The sequence below is a fragment of the Peromyscus californicus genome, unplaced genomic scaffold (assembly GCF_007827085.1).
Source record: "Peromyscus californicus insignis strain IS unplaced genomic scaffold, ASM782708v3 Scaffold_7__1_contigs__length_154581171, whole genome shotgun sequence".
NCBI classification, from domain to species: domain Eukaryota; kingdom Metazoa; phylum Chordata; class Mammalia; order Rodentia; family Cricetidae; genus Peromyscus; species Peromyscus californicus.
Window position 1 is genome coordinate 39,846,541 of NW_026294595.1, and position 18,939 is coordinate 39,865,479.

At 37.7% G+C, this 18,939-nt stretch overlaps 1 protein-coding gene across 1 annotated transcript in view; it reads right to left on the reverse strand.

Annotated features, from left to right (window-relative positions):
• Positions 1-18,939, reverse strand: part of Fap (fibroblast activation protein alpha) — a 74,049-nt gene that overhangs the window by 27,148 nt on the left and 27,962 nt on the right. Inside the window, exons 9-16 of the mRNA XM_052725457.1 lie at positions 18,134-18,288; positions 15,904-16,007; positions 13,563-13,698; positions 8,811-8,855; positions 5,144-5,248; positions 4,975-5,045; positions 2,706-2,759; positions 967-1,091 (exon numbers count right to left, since the gene is read on the reverse strand). Coding sequence (XP_052581417.1) covers positions 967-1,091; positions 2,706-2,759; positions 4,975-5,045; positions 5,144-5,248; positions 8,811-8,855; positions 13,563-13,698; positions 15,904-16,007; positions 18,134-18,288 — 795 coding nt within the window. The remainder of the gene's footprint in view (positions 1-966; positions 1,092-2,705; positions 2,760-4,974; positions 5,046-5,143; positions 5,249-8,810; positions 8,856-13,562; positions 13,699-15,903; positions 16,008-18,133; positions 18,289-18,939) is intronic.

The window sequence follows — 18,939 nt, forward strand, 5'->3', positions numbered from 1 at the left end:
AGCTGAGTAGAGATCTCAGCTGATGAAAGGTTCCATTGTTCTCTAAGTCGCCTACCTGCACAGGAGTAATTGATATCAGGAACAGGAGGATGGCATGCACTTTGTTAAATTTCCTGCCAAGTATGCTACCCACTCCCTGAAACTCAGGTTAGCTAGGGTGACAATGCAGCAGTTATAGAATTAGAGACTCTACTAAAGCCCCAGGAGTCACCATTTCCATTGGTTTGTAATGTTGTCTTAGCCTATATTTCTTATTGTTTATTCAAGATAACATGTGAATGAAATCAACTTATCTAGATAGCAAATTATTTGTAGAATGTAACCATGGTCTAAACAACCAGGAAATGCTTTCTGTACTGTGCTACAATGGTTCATTTGTTAATAATATTTGAATGGATTACTCAAAATATCTTCCAGTTTTTAAGAGGAAGGATTGAATGACAAAGATTTATTTTCTGTCCTTCATTTGATACTAGAATTGGAAGGCTAATTTGTCTTCATTGCACAGACCTCAGGATTTTGGGCCTTTGTGCTTTGATACTTTTCCCACAAATGAGGCCAAAGCAGAACCACCACGTTATCAGAAAAAGAAAAAAAAAAACACTTCTGTTTTGACATTTCTCCTTCTGTGTCTATCTGGTAGATGGTGTCTGCACACAACGCCATAGTGATGTGAAACATGGCGGCTAAAAGCGAGAAGATTAGAGGCAGCCAACGCTTGCTTCAGCCCTGACTGTGGCCCAACAGAGGTACCCACCTTAGCTGGTTACTCAGTTTCTTCCAACACAAACAAGTGAGAATCATTCCTTCCTAGGCTGTTCATTCCTCAAGCCTTAGGCATTTGATAAGATCCTTATATATAACGGGTTCTCAAAAAATGAAAAGCCGCGAGGTAATCAGATGGAGCGACAAGAATGAGGACAATGGCGGGGGGACGGCGATGCTTGTGTTAGGTCCGTCACCTACCATAGCAAATGAGTGCATAGTACTTGGCGTCGTAGCTGAAACTTGCTGTGTAATATTGGCACCTCTCTTTCCTTAGATGGCAAGTAACACACTTCTTGCTCGGAGGAGAGTTTCCAATGCTAATTCTAGAGGGAAATGAAAATAAAGCTCAGCTGAAATTTTGAGATTGTATTTATCAAAATGTACTACTCCATGTAAAGTGACTAATTTACATATTGACATCAAACCCACTCTATTTTTCTGTTGCCAATATCATTTAAAGTAGAGGGGAATCACAGTGTTTTGATGTAGCTTGATTTTTGATCCATTTTTGCCTGAAGAGGCACAAGCTTTGAGGGAGAAGCCCTCTGTGGTTTTCCCAAAATGGGAGAGCTATAGAACACTTGCAATGGGAGTGGGCTAGTCATTTTTCATAGCCATTAATTACTTAGGAAGTAGTTGGAGATTCCCCCGCCCCACCTCCTCTCTTCTACTTCACATCAAAACATACAAAGAAACCTGATAACATTTCCAAGAAAGTGTCTCTATTCTTTTCTATATCTGGAAGAGGACTTTAGTAATGAACAAACTGGAAACAAGAAGCCACATTTTATTTGCCTCCTGCACCTTTCATCCTTTCAACAGGACATGTGGGCTTTTGGGAACTCCATCTGAGGATGTTGCCTCCTCTATCCCACACAGGCCAAGGTTCACCTTTCCTTCCTCCGTGCCTCCACACTGTAGTTCAGGAATGGAGTGATTACTTTCAATAAATAATAGACTTCTGGACTTCTCGTTAAATACTTCAGCAGAATCCCTTTCTGATGGTGTTATGCCAAGGTTCAGGCTGTGTCAGAGCGCATTCTGGCTGCCAGAATAAGCTTTCCCACCTCCCAAGTCTTTCTCTTCCTTCTCTCTGGGATTGCCTTGAGCATGGCAGTGGGGTTCTAGAGACATAGCTGTTTCCAGAGAAGGAGGATTCCTAACTGAAAAGTGAGTATGTATCTAGGTGTGATCAGAGGACTATGAATAAGAGGGTTTTGTTTTTGTTTGTTTGTTTTACCTCTTACAGATTCCATGCTTGAATTTTTGTGCGATCTTGGAAATGGAAGGAAGGGAGTTAACAGTAAGGGTTTAGAGGACAGCATACCCATGTTCAAGTCTCAACTCCAACAATATTAACTACTTCATAAAGCTATCAAAATTAAATACAATTACAGGTGCACCAGCAATGTTAACCACTGTTTCTATTTTTATATATAGAAAGGAGTCTTTTGGTTACTATTCCAACCATCAACAGGACAATTGGATTGAACTTTAATAACTAATATAAGGATGAGCTGGCTATAGCAAAAGAAGCCAGAGTGAAGATTACACTACAAGAGTAAAAATGGTGGGACACATAGCCATCGCTCAATAAATGTGCATTAGGAATAAGTGTGCTGGATTAACTCCAAGGTTTTGAAGTATCTACTACTATGAAAAATATTTAGTGTTTATATCATCGTTAGAATTTCTGATATTGTTCTTTTCAAAAGAAAACATTTTAAGTTGGCTCATATTTTGGCAGCATATGACTTTTATATTGATATCATGTATGTTGTTTTCTGAATTATTTACCCTAACTTACAAGTAGATTTTATTACATTTCACACTTCAAAAGCATTCAATATCTACCTAGGATTATGATTCAATTTGACTCACATATCTATACATCTTTGTATCTAGCTATCAATACTATTTTGAATTGGCCTAATTACCTGTAGATGTTTCTTCTTCCAGGGTAACCTTCAAATTCATTGCTAGAATAAAACCTGAAATGAATTTAGGAAATATTAAATATTGATTACTAAGTGACAAAAGTATTGTCACTAATGTTAGTAAGTAACTTTGGCAAAAATCCCATTCATTTAATGAAACTATTAGTTAATATTTATGTATAGGAGTCACTGCTATGCATAACTGAATTTTGGGCACTTACTGTAACTTACAGATCATTAGAGACAGATAAAACTGAGCTGAGTACTCTTTTTATGATCAAAATATCTTATTCTGATTCATTAAGTATATGACAAAAAGATCTATTTAAACTAATATTATACTTTTCCTGTTCCATTATGAGTGTTTACTGGTTTCTCAGAACTGTCATTTATTTTGTCTATGACTGAGAACACATTTTGAATGTATTCTACACTCCCGATAATAGATAAATTTGGCAAGCCAGGAAACTCGTCTGTAATGGATGATATGAACATACCATAGGCCATGTTAATCCACCAAGCTGCAGAAGAGGCCACAGGGAAAAACACTTGCTTCCTAACTACCCAGGTGCAGGCTCCATTCTGTCTTAATGTAGCTATGAAGTGGAAAATCCAGTTTGGTGACATGACTTCCATTCCTCGGTGAATTTATTGGAATAGCTCAAGGTAGCTGTCTTTCTTTATTTTTCCCCTCAAGAAGAGCATAATAGAGTGTGAAAAGTTTAGAATAAACAAGGTTTGTTTTAATTCTCAGGAGGGCTTAGCCGTTCAGGCATCCTCAATGTCATATAAAAAAAAAAAAGTTCCTTAAAGAAGAAAGAAACAGCAGGACTCAATGCACTTCCTGTATGACATTCATATTCAAAACCTGCGTATGTCTGGTTTATTTATGTCTGTACTAATGTCACAGGAGTCCAGTCATCACTTTCACCTGCCTTTCCCACACCCTTTCAGTGTGTGAATTAACTGCTCACTCCCCTCTCGCAAAGGCCCCTCGCAGCAGCTTTCCCAGGCTGTCAAAGTTTCCAGTTTTGCCTTCACCTCTGCCACAGCAGCCCTGCCCACTTTCCCACTTGCCTCTCTCCTCTCCCTTATAGACAATAATAATTATTCCACCCCATCTTTCCTAAAAATCTACCCTTTCCTTTGATTCACTTAAGAAGTATGAACTGAACCCTGACTGGGTGAGGCCTCATGCTGAGGACACACAAGAAAGGAGGCGTAGCTTTGTCTTTCTAGTCCACAGTTCATTTTCATCATACCAGCTTAAGCCTCAGTCACCCCTGGCCATCATTATAGCCATAGTAGGATCTTCAAGCCTTCAGTTTTTTTCCATTTCCCAAACCTATCATGCCTGAAATCCATCTCCCATTCATTTTTATCTCATTACTTTTCTGACTTTAAGTCACTTTCATGGCTGTTCTGTATAAGGACCAAACTCCTTTGGCTCCTATTCAAACAATTTCATAGAATGTCAATAGGTTCCTGATACTTTATATATGGTAAGGGCAGACTAATGATTCTCTTCCTTTGCTACCCAAATTCCATTTAATGGCAGTCAGGTTATGAGAACTAAGGGACTATTCCTAATCTACACAGCATAAGAATTGACAAAGCAGGGTCTTATGATTAGTAAATGCATCATGAATGACTATTCCAAGATAGCTTTTATGAGACAGTGTGTAGAATGAACAGAAAGGAAAGAACTTAAAGAATTCCCTACTGAAGTTAATAGCAACAGTCTTGGATTCATAAGTTTTAGTTCTGAAGGTTCACCTCCCACTAATTAAATGGCCTTTAGCCAAGTCAATTACATGCTCTGAGTATCTGTTTTCTCATCTACAAACTCAGAGTAATCATTCTCACCTTACAGTATCTGGCAGGCAGTAATCCTTCATGAAATCCAGATAACTCCAAATGACTACAAAAGGGTCTCCATATCTATGGCCCACTTCCTATAGGGTTTTGAAACTTGTTCATCGCTTTAAGTGTTGGAGAATACAATTAGCCTTCAGAATCAATTGTTATCTGAGAACTTTTATACTTTTGATAAAAGTACCTAATAAAATTCTTTCCAAAAGGAAATCTTGCTGACTAGTTATTAAAGAATGTGCACTCTTAATGAAATCATAGCTGTTGGAACATAACCAGAAGCTAAAGAACGCTCCTTCAGTTAGCTGAGTAGACAGTACAGTTCATCTTTTGTACATCCATTGTTTGGTGCCAATTAAAACTTGAATGGTGCATCATGCCTGCATGAAATACTTACAGTGAATCCTGTGTCACTCTGAATATATATATGGCCTCCCACTTGCCACTTGTAATTTGAATAGCATTTTCCTATAAAAAGACAAACATTATGTTGTGTGAAGCTGAGCGTTACTTGAGCAACCTCAAATGAATGATCTTTGAGGAGATAAATCTTGGAAGGAACATACCACAGTGTCTTTGATATAGTGAATATGTTTGTAACCATCCTTGTCGCTAAATATTTTGTAGTATGAAATGGCATCATGGCTAAAAGCTGGTGTTGAGACAAAGAACTGAAAGAAATGAACAGAGGTTATATTCAAAGGACAAACTAAAGCCACAGATATTTTTTAAAGCCATATATGGCTAAGGATCTTAATGCCTGGCCTTTCCTGTCACCTGTCACTCATGTTTGAAATTCCAGGTTTTTAGATGATAGGTTTTCCAGTGATTCTAATAGGCACTTGCATGTGCCAAGTAGTGCTTATTTACCAATGCACCCCCACCCAAACCCCCAGGTTTACAGCGTCTAATTTAACAAAATCCTGTTTTATGATGATGTGGTTTGGAATTGAGTTAAATGAATATCAAACAAGTGTTGATACTTAATCAAACCAGACTTTAAAATGAGGTGTTTGATCAAAGTATAATTCTCACTAAAGCTTACAGTACTTTAAATTTTTGATTTGTCTATCGCTAAGCTCCTAATGTCAACAATTTAATGACATTTGAAAGATTCTGATATTGTGGTGTAGCAGCCACAGATTTTAGTAGTCCGGCAGGCCTAGCACACTTGAGAGAAGCCATGAAGCATGGTTAGTGGGTAGGGTGACCTTAGCTACCAGCTCAGAAGGCAGAATGGCCTTCTCATCTGAGTCTAAGGAATTCAGCATACCCTGCTGGGAGCCACCTAATTGCATTGGAACTAGCAAACACTCAAGTGTCTTGGGACAGAACTAGTGGCAACTCAGTATCCTAAGAAGTACAGACAACTGAAATTCTGCAAATGTCTCATACCAAATGTCCATCAGCAGTGTCGTGCGCCTCCCATGGTAAAATTTTGATTTGCTCTATCAATCGTGTCATGTGTCTACCATTGTAAAACTTTTATGTGCCCTGCATTTATGGCTATTTTTATAGGTTGTCTTCTGGTGAAATGATCACACCTTTCTGGGAAAAAAAAAATCTCATGAGAGCAGAGCTCGTCCATATCATGCAAAAATGCCTTAAAACCTGGTCTTCTTGGTTTAAGATCATGGAACAGTAGGCAAAGGTGTTCAGCTACTTTATACCCCAGGAAAACAATAAACACCAAAGCATACACCAATATCTTCTAGCTACAGACATTTGTTCCTTTTTATATCTTTTCTGAGATCAAATTTTGAGCAAAGGGATTGTAGGAAGAGTCACCAAGGGTTTATTTAATGATCACATTTGGATGTCATCTGATGATTTTTTGATAAATTAATAATTTTTGATAAAATTATTTCTCTTATATTGTGACCATGTGCCATTAAAATGCAACATATTTCTCATTTATTTCCTGGGTAAATAATGTTTCTCCAAATTCATTTCCACTGGGATGGAAGCTTTACAGATGTAATTATGATAAAAATAGAAGATGTGGTCCTACCAGATTAGTGTTAGTCTTAGATCCAAGAACCACAGTCTTAATAGGAGAGAGAGGGGACCCAAGGCAACACAGAGAGACACAGGAAAGGATTCTATGTCCTGGAGGCTGCCTGATCCATGAATAAGTCTTTGCTCAAGTAAATTTTGCTTTATGTAAATGTCTGATATGTCTTTAAATAAATTTGTAACAGAATGGAAAATTGAATAATGTGAGGCTGCTTTCTGCTTATATATTCATAATCATCATTCATCATAAGTTCTACTTTGTAGGATTTTGCATCTTGAGACAAATTACATTAAAGTGAATCAAGAAGTTAGGGGCTAGAAAATTAGCTTGCAATTTGGTGGATGCATTGCACTTCTTTAGGCCTTTGACAAAGTTGTTCTTTCATTTCAGAAAGTTTTGCCCTCAACTACGTAATGGCAGAATTACTTATAAGGACCTTCTTTACAACGACTCCTTCATACTCTGCAGTGTGAGAGACAAGTGGTTCTGCCTTGTCTTAGTCACTAAAATGGAACCCGAGTCACAGGACATTTTAATATAACCTAGTGAAAGTTATTCCCCACATACCTCGTGAGCTACTTAAGGGGCTTTTAAAACGATTATATTCTGAGTAAAGCTTAAAATTTCATTTGTACTTAAAATTAAAAATTAACAGGGCAGAACGTTTTGTTTTAAGATATTAGGACCAGGCAAACAGGAAGAATCTTTGTGCTAGGCTAAGCCTGTTATCTCCTTCATTTCATTGCACACATGGAAGACAGTTGCTTCCGATGAGCAGGTAACTTAGGGGAGGTAAAGAGGGTGTGAAAAATTTCCGCTATCATGTTGTCAGAGCTAGGGCCATAATGCATTCTGAGTTAAGTGCTTCGTGCTGCAGGTCACACCTGGACCCTAGATAAGACATTCATCTGCACTGCCCGCAGTTTTAACAAGGCCCTGCTCTGGTTTCTTTACCATGCTTAGATTTTCTGATAAGTCGCTTATCTCTGTGTGAAGTGCAAAGCCATTAAAATATCTCCCCTAGAAAGTAAGTTTACTTATCACAGTGCTGTATTATGCCATCCTCCCTAAATGGCAAAAGATGATGCTTAAACCCAGGTAACAATTAGTCAGAAGTACAGGCTTTCAGATACCAAACACAAAATTCATGTTTTGTTTTTCATCAAGAGGTTTTAGCATCAGGCCACAGATGTGTGGAGTATTGCTTAATTAGCTACTGATGGTTTTGCTGTAACTGCTGTCTAAGCATTATGATTTCAGAGCTTAATTCTAAACATGAAAACTAAAATTTAGGTTCTTTTATTTTGTATGTTTACAGGAAAATATTTCTAGTTAATTTCTTGTGACTTTTGCCATTTAAATCTCCCGGATAAATTCTAAAGAAACCACTTTTTAAAAATAACTTTATTGTATACTAGTATGACTAGCCTTTGTAATTTGTCTAAAGACCCAATAAGTATTCATTGAACAAGGACTGGAGATGTAGCTTATGGTAGGGCACTTGCCTAGTATATGTGGCCCTTGTTGATCCCACGTACTAAACACACACACACACACACACACACACACACACACACACACACACACACCCTAAAAACCTAAATGGGTGTATGAATCATGTACACTTACCTAGGTTTTCTCAGCTTAATTTCATTGCTACTAGTTTGACTACAGGTCAAGGAAAGCTATTCAATAAAGCAGGTACCTTCAGAGGATGGGAACTTATCCCCCAAAGTTAACACTACAAAAGTTTTCTGATAGTTCTTCTTCTGAAATTTAGAGGTTTCAATATTAAGCAAATTTCCAAAGATTAAAACTAATTCTCATGTTTCCCTTTTTGTACACCATGTCTAAATGTCAGCAGAGCAGCCACCCCAATGCAAATGCCTGCTGGATGCAATCATTGTGACATGCGGCAGCATCCACACAGCATTTATACTCCATGTTGTTTTGTACTCTTAATTAATATAGGATACAACATATGATTGATTTCCATAAAACATGATTATTTCTCATAGTAAACAAACCTCATATATCACTGAATAACTCCATCAAAAGCATCCAGACACAAGTAACCATAAATCATAATAAAACAGATTTTCCTGTTTGATACCTAACCATAGCATACAAGGTGGAATGCATACATTGTGTAAAACTCAGCTCAGTGAATATGTTGGGTACCATTAAAAATAAAGGAAAAGATAGAAAAATCATACTCCACCAGCCCATCCAGTTCTGCTTTCTTCTATATGCTCCCAGGTCTGAAAAACAAAACAAACAAACAAACAAAAAAGGTCATATTAAAGCATATAAAGAACAAGTTTTCAAAAGTGTAAGCTGGACATTTTGAACTGTTAAGCCACCTCATCAGCGTGTCCTACTGCTCAGCCTCCAGTTCAGGAGACTTTACTAAAATCATTTCAGAGCAGCACTGCCCAGTCTCTATGGACAAATGAGTGCAGGACCCAATTTCAGAATTTTTTCTCAACCCTTCCACTCGGCAGGTATTAGAATTATTGCACCTCTGTGGAAGCTCAGCCCAAACCAAGGGCATGGCGTAACAGAGAGAAAAGGGCATTCTGTTGTGAAGTCGAGGTTGTATTCTTTCTTCTCTGATGGGGTAAATAGAAACTTAAACCCTTAATTTTAGGTTTTAGCAAAGTGCAGGAGCATCGCTTCTTTAATAAATATTTAGAAAACTTAAAAGGTAAATAGTACCTTTTTCTGGACAAATAAAAAGCATTCTGAGTTGAATTAATAGGTATAGATACTGTAGTAACTGCAGTGGATGGACAGGAAAGTGGCCACAGGGAATTTGGAAGAGAGGAAGACATAGACATCAGCAAGATCTCAAAGAAACTTCTATTCCATCCAGGAATGTTGAATGTCTGTGGATAAATTCTTTGAAGGATTTCACTTGCCAAATAGGGAAAATATAATTGTAAACACTAGAGACAATGTGGATTTGGCGGGTGTGGTGGGATGAGGCCAAGGTGCCACCTAGAATGCTAATGTCTAGGAAATAGTGATAAAGACCCAGATCAAGGGTACAGTAGTGGGGATAGAGTGCAGGAGTTATTGAAAGTTCAGATCATCAGAAATAATTTTTGAGAGTTATGGACAAATAGTTCTGCAAACCTGTGGTATGAATAGAGACCGCTTGGAGGGAGTTAAGTGGACAGTTATGAAAGAACCAGCAGGATAATTAGCCATACTTTGGCAAAGGACTTTTTCTGTAGCTGAGCCCCATTTCCCAGCTTCCCTTCTAATGGGACGCAGTCATGAGGTAAGGTCTAGAAACAGTATGTGAGCAGAAAGGGAAACAAGCTACTTGTAGCGCTTCCCATAAAAACATCCCATGCAGAACCCACCTCCCATTCTTTTTCCTTGCTGCAGATGAATGTTAATGACTTAGAACCACACAGTAAGATAACCGAAATGCCATCAGCTGGGTTTCTGAGCTACATTATGGAGCAGAGGACCCATTCCACACCACATCTCGTTTTCTTGGGCTTGCTATTGGCTTTTATAAACGAACCATAAATTTCTACTGTATTAAGCCTTAAGCACTGGAATTTCCTCCTACAGGAGCGCTGTTGGCCTGCCTTGGAAATGTCTCACCTAGAGAATAAGGTTTCTAAGTAGGTGGTCAACGTGACCGCCCAAACTTGAGCTCACCAAGGATGACACCAATGGACATGACAAAGCAGTTGGGGAAAAGTCCATGAGACCTTCCCCCTACACACACACACACACACACACACACACACACACACACACACACACACACACACACACGAAAAACTATAGGCAACTAAGGAAAGCTGGGAGCTGGAAATGTGGTCTTCCCCAGGAAAGAGCACACTGATTGGTTGTCCAATGACAAAAAGCCTTGAAAACACACAAACAAGGGACATTATACAGGCTGACCAGGTTCTCTTGAGGAACATATATGTATGTACATATGTGCATACAATAACAAAGAAGAGGGAGGGCATGAGTTTGAAGGAAAGTGGGGAGGGGCATATGGCAGTGTTTGGAGGGAATAAAGAGAAGGGAGAGTTGTTGTACATATATTAGAATTTCAAAAAGAAACAAAATTCTAGATAAGCGAGATTTATCTAGGCAAGAAAAGAACAGGGGCTGTGAGAATGGCGTTTTGGAAAGGTGTTTGCCTTGCAAGCATGATGACCCGAGTTCCAGCCCCAGAATTCATTTTAAAAATGCTAGGAGGTGTGTTGGTATGCACCTGTAACCTCAGCACCATTCCCTGGAGCCTGGTGGATGCTTGCTTTCGTACCGATTTAGTCTAAATGCCAAACTCAGGGGCATGAAAGATTCTGTACAAAGGAGATGGTCAACATTCCCAAGTATGGCACCTGAGGTTGTCCTCTGGCTTCTACACTTGTGTATGAACACACATGTGTGCACCCCACCCGCCCAACACACACACACACACACACACACACACACACACACACGAATGCACTCACACATTCAAGCGCACACAGTCAAAATAAAAAGAAGACCTTGAGAATATGTAGTCTTCAAACAAGGCATGAAGACAAAAACAATTTTAAGAGGAGTTTGGATTATCTCCTATGGTGGTTGCTAATGCCTCACAGAGAAAAAGAAATGCAAAATTGGGAAAAAAGATTTTGAGTATTTTCAGTGATGAAGATAAAAAATATTTTAGTCCATTTTTAGAGAGACAAGAGTAATATATAAGATAATTGTTCATTAAGGTATAACTTCCCTTTTTTTGATACAGGGTTTCCTTGTGTAGCCCTGATTATCCTGGAACTCCCTCTGTAGACCAGGCTGACCTTGAACTCAGAGATCTGCCTGCCTCTGCTTCCCAAATGTTGGGATTAAAGGTGTGTGCCATCACTGTCCAGCAAACAGTGAATTTCTTAATTAATCTCACCAATATTGTTATATAATAAATAACTGTTACCAGTCCCTTTACCTCTTTCATGCCTTGCAACATGAATAAAACATAGATTGATTATCCTCAAACATTATTGGTTATTAAAACACAAATACGTTTTTCATTAGCATGGCCGTTGGAAAACTATGAGTTAATTCTAACTCATAGTTAGATATTCTAAATGCAATTACTTTTCTATCCATAAAGGTTATTTTCCAGGAACCTCTGTTCCTCATTGTGGGGACATTTTATATGTTCTATCCATTTAGGTTAAAATTGTGTCATATTTTGATAAACTATAATTTCTGATTAAAAATAAATCTGTTTTTGTTTGTCTGTGCTCATAGTTGCCAAGCTATGCTAAATTAAAGCGGAGTTCATAATGCTTACATTCAGGGAGTGGTGAAGATATATCCAACCAGAGCCAGTCAATCAGATCAGTGTGTTCTAATTAACTAGTTTAATTAAGATCAGGTTTTGCCAGTGATACGGCTTAAAACTTTTCTTTTTACTTTGTTTATAAAGACATAAACGAGACAAACTCAGTGTCTAGCAAATTTTCTTAGTTAGTCAAGACTCTTTCTGACAAGTTAATGACTGAAAAATATTTTTAGCTTAAGTAATGTTGACTACTATAGCCCTGATATATTTCCCAACAGAATAAAATGTTCTCCTTATAAAATAAAATGTTCTAATTTCTAGATGGAATTTAATGACTTACTTTGATTGATCTGGACTTTAACTTCATAAAATAAGTTTGCTCTACATTTGGTTTAATGAAATATTTCTTCAAATTTCTCAAAATGTACTCATCAATATTTCTTATTTAAAGAAAAAGTTAACATTTTAGTCTCTAAAATGAGTACTTAAAAGAGGTGTATTTTAATGATTTAGACTGGTGAAGTAGTTTTTGACTTACTAATTTCAGCCAATTATGTTTGAATTTGAACAGTAAAGCAATTGAAGCTCAGTGGTAAATTTGTATCTTATTTTCAAGCTCCCCATCTTGAGATTGGTACAGTAGGGGGGATTCTCCAAAGACAACTGGACAGCTGCATAATGTGCATAATAATTTGGGGGAATATTATTTTAAAGTGTGTTACTTTTGTTTTTGTTGCATTTGTTTAACTCTGTGAAGCTGTGTTACCGTGCCTCTCTAAAACACCTGATAATCTAATAAAGAGCTGAATGGCCAATGGCAAGGCAGGAGAAAGGATAGGCAGGGCTAGCAGGCAGAGAGAATATATAGAAGGAGAACTGTGGGAGGAGAGGAAGATCTAGGAGCCAGAGAAGGAGGAGGGCAAAAGGGGCCAGCCACTCAGCTACACAACCAGCAAAGGAGTAAGAAAGAAAGGTATACAAAAGTAGAGAAAGGTAAAAGCCCAGAGGCAAAAGACAGATGGGTTAAAATTAAGAAAAGCTGGAAAGAAACAAGCCAAGCTAAGGCTGGGCATTCATAATTAAGAATAAGCCTCTGCCTGTGATTGATTTGGGAGCTGGGTAGTGCCCCCCACCAAAAGACCAAAAACAAACAACAACATAATAATCTAATAGTTCATATCCTATTATCAGGGACCTACCTTTGATTTAAAAAATAGGTAATATTTTAATCCCTTTTATAATTTATTTTCCAATTTTGACAAGATACAACTCTAATTTTCATTTCTTCTCCATTTTTGTGTGAAACAGCTGTTTCCCTAATAGACCCATTCATTCTATGTCTTATCTTGTTTATTTTGCTTCTGTTGACTGCTAACCTGACAATCTCAAACCGGAAGATCACCATCCTAATGTCACATTGTCTCATTTAGTATTTTTCTATATTCAAAGTAAAAGCAGTCTAAGAAAACAACTGCTATGCTGTATGTAATCAAAATGCTGGAATTGCTGTGAACACGGGATGTGTTGTTTTAAATAACACTTGGCAATTGAATGCACCAAATCCTGCTTTACAATACAAAATGTGACCTACAAATAAGAAGCGCCTGTTGTATTTTCATCTTTAGAAATAGTTGCCAGTGGTTTTAATACACCTTACCTTTGGACAATCCCATGAATGCCAGTCTTCTCTGAATTCACACACAGACAAGACCGAGACATTCTGCACTCTCTTTAGCCACTGCAAACATATTCGTTCATCGGTCACCCATGTGAGCCAGCTGAAATAATAGTCACTGCCAACAAACAGAAACAGACAGCCCATTACCACATTTAAATAGTAACTTCATTTATATTTTCTAGAAGACAGTTGTTATTATAGGATATATATTTAGTAAGTAAGCAAGACAAATTTTCTTTGAGAAGAATATTTAAATAGATCTGCTGGCTAAAATAAATAAGAGCTTATTCATCTAAGCAAATTATTTCATACTTGAGTTTTCTCCCCATTTTTGGCAAAAAAAAAAAAAAAATAAGATGTAAGAGCAAAGCTATATATCTCCCTAAGAGGGATAAAAGTGTTAAATTTTCTATTATGTACCCATAATCTCTTTTTTTTTCTTTCAGTTTTTAGTTGGTTCAGAAGGAGCAAATCTAGTGAAAAGACCATCTTTGTATCCAGGTGGGTTCACGGCCGAAGGCAAGTTTCAGCTGTCACCAGGGTCAAGTACTGAAACTTGGGTTAATATAATAATGAGATGATGTAAATAGCTTCGATGGTGTTCATAACATACTCGAGTGTCAGTGAGCGGCTGTGATAATTATACTTGTCTGTGAATGAAAATTTATAGCTAGAATTGCAGAACTTTTTAATTTTCCATAGAGCTAGAAGAGACTCGGGGCTCACATCTTGACCTCATAATATCCTACTTCACTGAAATTATTTAGCCTTGTAGTTGTTTGTTTCTGTATAAATTTGAAATAATAATGTACTGATTTAAATATGTAAAGATGGGTCGAGAGTGCTTGAGATGTCTCTTGACTCCTGCTCTGTTTCTGCCATTACTTTTAGCACTAAAGGAGAATAATAATAATAAAAAAAATCACCTATTCAAGTTTCCATTGACCAGGTTGTTGTGAACAACCCTGTGACTCTGTTTGATTCTCCTTGGTGTAGCTGGAGAAAACCCAAGCCCTCTGTGCAAGTCAGATGAGGCTCTTGGAGACCTCTATTTGTTGTTGTTGTTGTTATTATTATTATTATTATTATTATTATTTTGCCAATTCAACCAGAAAGACACAAAGGACTGGCTTAGGCCTGGAAGGTTGCTATAATCAAGATTAATCAGACAGGTGTATATCAGATATGCTAGAGAAGTTTCTTTTTCTGTCTTTCTTCCCTTTCTTTTTTTTTTTAAAGGATTTACTTTTTCATTAAGTGTGTATACATTACACATCTGGGTGTAGGTTTGTGCACATGAGCCCAGCACCAGAAGAGGCAAGAAGAGGGTATCAGACCTTCTGGAGCTGCCCTATAGGGATACTGCCAGGTAAATTCCAGTCTTTGGCAAGAGCACTATACTCCTAAAGAGTCTTTCTAACCCAAATACTTCATTTTCCTGTCTGTCAATAAATAGTTCCTTCACATACAATTCTATAGCCAGATAATCAAAACCAGGAAATAATACTAAGACAATTATTTGTAAGACAAAAAATAGTAAGACAATGCTGATGCTTGAGAAGAGTTGCCTTATATGGTTCATAACTCGGTGATGCACATAGATCCAGAAACCTTGGCTTGAGGGAAGTAGACCAGACTTTAAGGGAGTCATGCTGAAGACATGATAAACTTTCCAATCTGCATGTTGGTCACAACTTTATATTGCTACCTCCAAGAAAAACCCCAGAAAGCTTTCGAGTCATCACCATGGTCATCTTTAAATGAGTCTTTTTTTTTTTTTTTTTTGGTTTTTCGAGACAGGGTTTCTCTGTGTAGCTTTGCGCCTTTCCTGGAACTCACTTGGTAGTCCAGGCTGGCCTCGAACTCACAGAGATCCGCCTGGCTCTGCCTCCCGAGTGCTGGGATTAAAGGCGTGCGCCACCACCGCCCGGCAAATGAGTCTTTTAAATGAGTAAGAGGGTATTTTAAAAACTAGTTCAAGAAACTTATTTGTGACTTTTAATTTGCATGTATCTTGCATGTTAATTTTCTGCTCTGGCACACGTATCTTTAACTTACTGGAAAAGAAGTCTAAACAATGATATAGGAAGTTCAACATGTTAGAATTTGGTTAAAAATGAGAGGCAGAACCAGGTAGTAGCTCACACCTTTAATCCCAGCACTCAGGAGGCAGATCTGTGAGTTTGGCCTGGTCTACAGAGCGAGTTCTAGGGCAGCCAGGGCTACACAGAGAAACCCTGTCTCAAATAAACAAACAAACAACAAACAAACAAACAAAACAAAGCAAAACAAGGTGAGAGAGGGATATGAGATCACTGACCTCGAGGCTATCATTTCTGGAACTGGTACTTCTATGGGGCCCACATAGTGAGGGTAGGTAGCGTCAACAATAAAGACACGAACAACAGGATTCTTAGCTCCAGCCTACCAAGAACATGGAAATTTACAAACAGTTTTATTTACCACCAATATTTTCAAAACATTTTAGGACTCTAGGCATATTTTAATAAGTGAATAAAGCTAAGTGAAGCTCTTCGGCATAGAGGCCAGGAACATCATCTCTATTTTACTTGCAAGACAATTACCAGAGTTGTACCAACGGGAGTCAAATGTATTTCATGTGTTTAATGAGAGACTAGATTTATGGGAGAAGTTATTGGAGATATGAAGTATGTGTCTGCAGACTGTACTCTGTCCTGATTTTTGAGGCAGCTGTATGTCATTATTTTTAAGATGATAAGAAATATACCTGCGTGCTCTGAAGAGTAGGTAGATCTGTTTGGAAGAGAATAGGAAGCGAAACTAAATAATAAAACTTACCTTTTCTGCTTGGCCAAACAATTCGGATCGAATGACCAGATTGCTCATCCCCCACCAGGTGCTTCACAAGTTACTACCATTACTTCCATTCCAAATGACAGCAGAAATCTCACTACCAAATAGTGTCCATGGGCTTTTACACCTTTTCTTGGTTTGTGCTTTTTGTGCTACTCTGTGCCTAAAATTTACATGACATTATATGCCTCATGCCCAGACAGTATCTTCAAATTCATGTTGTTTTGCTTCAGAAAGAATCTAGCAGTTAAGACGAAATTTGAATCTGCAAAGTTTGGGAGCACAGTTTTCCATAACTCAATGTTGTTTGCCTTCACCTAAAGCGGTGGCTCTCAACCTTCCTCATCCTGTGACTCTTTAATACGTACAGTTCCTTCTGTTGTGGCGGCCATCAACCATAAAAATACTTTCATTGCTACTTCATAACTGTAGTTTTGCTACTGTTAGGAATCATAATGTAAATATCTATGTTTTCCAATGGTCTTTGGTGACCCCTGTGCAAGGGTCCCTTGACCCGCCACGCCCCCCCCATGGCTCATGACCTACAGGTTGAGAATCACTTTTGTCTCTCCTGAGACTTCTTCAGTTTTTGGCATTTTCTAACCTCTCCATCTAGGACTAAAGCTTCTAGTGTCCCTAGTCTGTAAAGAAACATGAGGACTTAGGTACACACTTCCAGACAAGTGGCTGTCACTCCTCAGTTCTGCGTGTCTTCATCTCTTCTTGCTCACATTGATTCTCCAGAATAGTCCAGTTTTTTTTTTTTTTTAAATTTTGGATTCTAAGTATCAGACTTTTCACTTTCAAGCATCTCTAGCTTTTACTTTGTCTACACAGTCCTTGAGGTGACTCCTATCTCAACACTCATTTCCTATCTCTTCCCTTTTCTTAAATGGCTTTTAACATAAACATTATAATTCTACTTTTCTCTTTGGGGCGTCTTTGGCTTGTTTCAAAAGCCACTTTTGCAAATGCCACATCCATCCTGTCACATATAGGGACCCACTGGAGTCATTCATGACTAGGGTTTGGCAAGTAAAAGCAGTAGGCGCTATGTATAAAAAAGCCACATTCTAAAAAATATCCAATTCTTTTGCAAGAGGTAAATTCATTCCCTGATTTTTCTCTCTCATGTAGGTTACAATGCTTCTTCCCTGTCTCTCTGCTGGACACTCAGGTCCTTGTCCTACAGTCTTGGAACTGAATAAAAAGTGTGCATGATGTTTACTTCCATTAATTGCCTCACAGAAGAAGTGGAGGCTCATAAACTTACCTCTCTACAAATGGTCTTAGCATGTGCCTGATGCTACCTGACCAAGACATCAAATTTAACATTTAAATTTCCCTTTTGGGTTTGCGTTTACATGAGAATTCAAGAGGGAATTGTGAAACAGAACTTTATCCTGAATTTGGAACATAGAAAAAAATATATATATAATTAAAACTAAGTTAAGCTTGTTTTTCCTCCATGATCTAGACCATATGTTTTTTCAAAGATTCTGCAATAGATTTTGCAAAGACTACTTCTTCCAGCATAGCCAGATGTCCAAAGCAACAGATGTCCACATAAACAATAGAGCACAGTACAGTGTTTGCTTTACAACGACAAGGACAAGAGACTTTCCAAATGTGTTGATCCCACCTCTATTCATGGTAATGATTGCTCATTCTGACATCAAGGGAATGAAGGCCTCAATGAAAAGTATCCAGCATACCTTTGGGTATGGAATGTTTATTGTTCTAGGATACTGTCCATCACCGTAATAGGAGTAGGCAATAATGGGTATGTCCGAATCATTAAATTCTGCATAAGCCAAAAATTTTCCATTTGGAGACCACCAAAGAGCATATTTTGCAGCAAGCATTTCCTCTGAAAAGTAAGTATTAACATATTATTTACAACTATTGGTTATTCTTAAAATCATCGTCAATACTTCTAAACAAATATATATTTTTTGACTTAAATCATGTTTTTAATATAGATGTAACATATGCCATACTTTGGTTGTTAAAAAAATACTGTGATTTTTAAGAAGAACAGTTTAAACTCCATTCTGTATTAAACGTCAATTAGTCTTGCTGATAATTGCTGTTAATCACAAATTTGACATTTAAAATAAATAATAAACACATTGATAATGATTAATTTTCCCTTTAGGGCAATTAAAAAAAAATAACCCAAAGTAGCCCAAATAGACTACTATGCTACAGACTTAGGTAGACAGGTAGTCTAGTAAGTAGGCATTACCTACAGTAGACAAAGCAGGCTGTGATTTCACTTTGCCAGTGGAGGTTGAGTTTCATTCCCAAGAAGAGTTTTTTAAACCAGGGTTAATTTGTGTGTGTGTGTGTGTGTGTGTGTGTGTGTGTGTGTGTGTGTGTGTGTGTGTAAATATACATACACATACATTTTTTTAAAGAAAGAAATTAGAGGAATAGAGACTAGAGGACCTCTTAAAGTCCAATTAATTCCTGTGTACTGCATGTCCTAAAATAAGGATAAAATTCAAGAGGGTGTCAG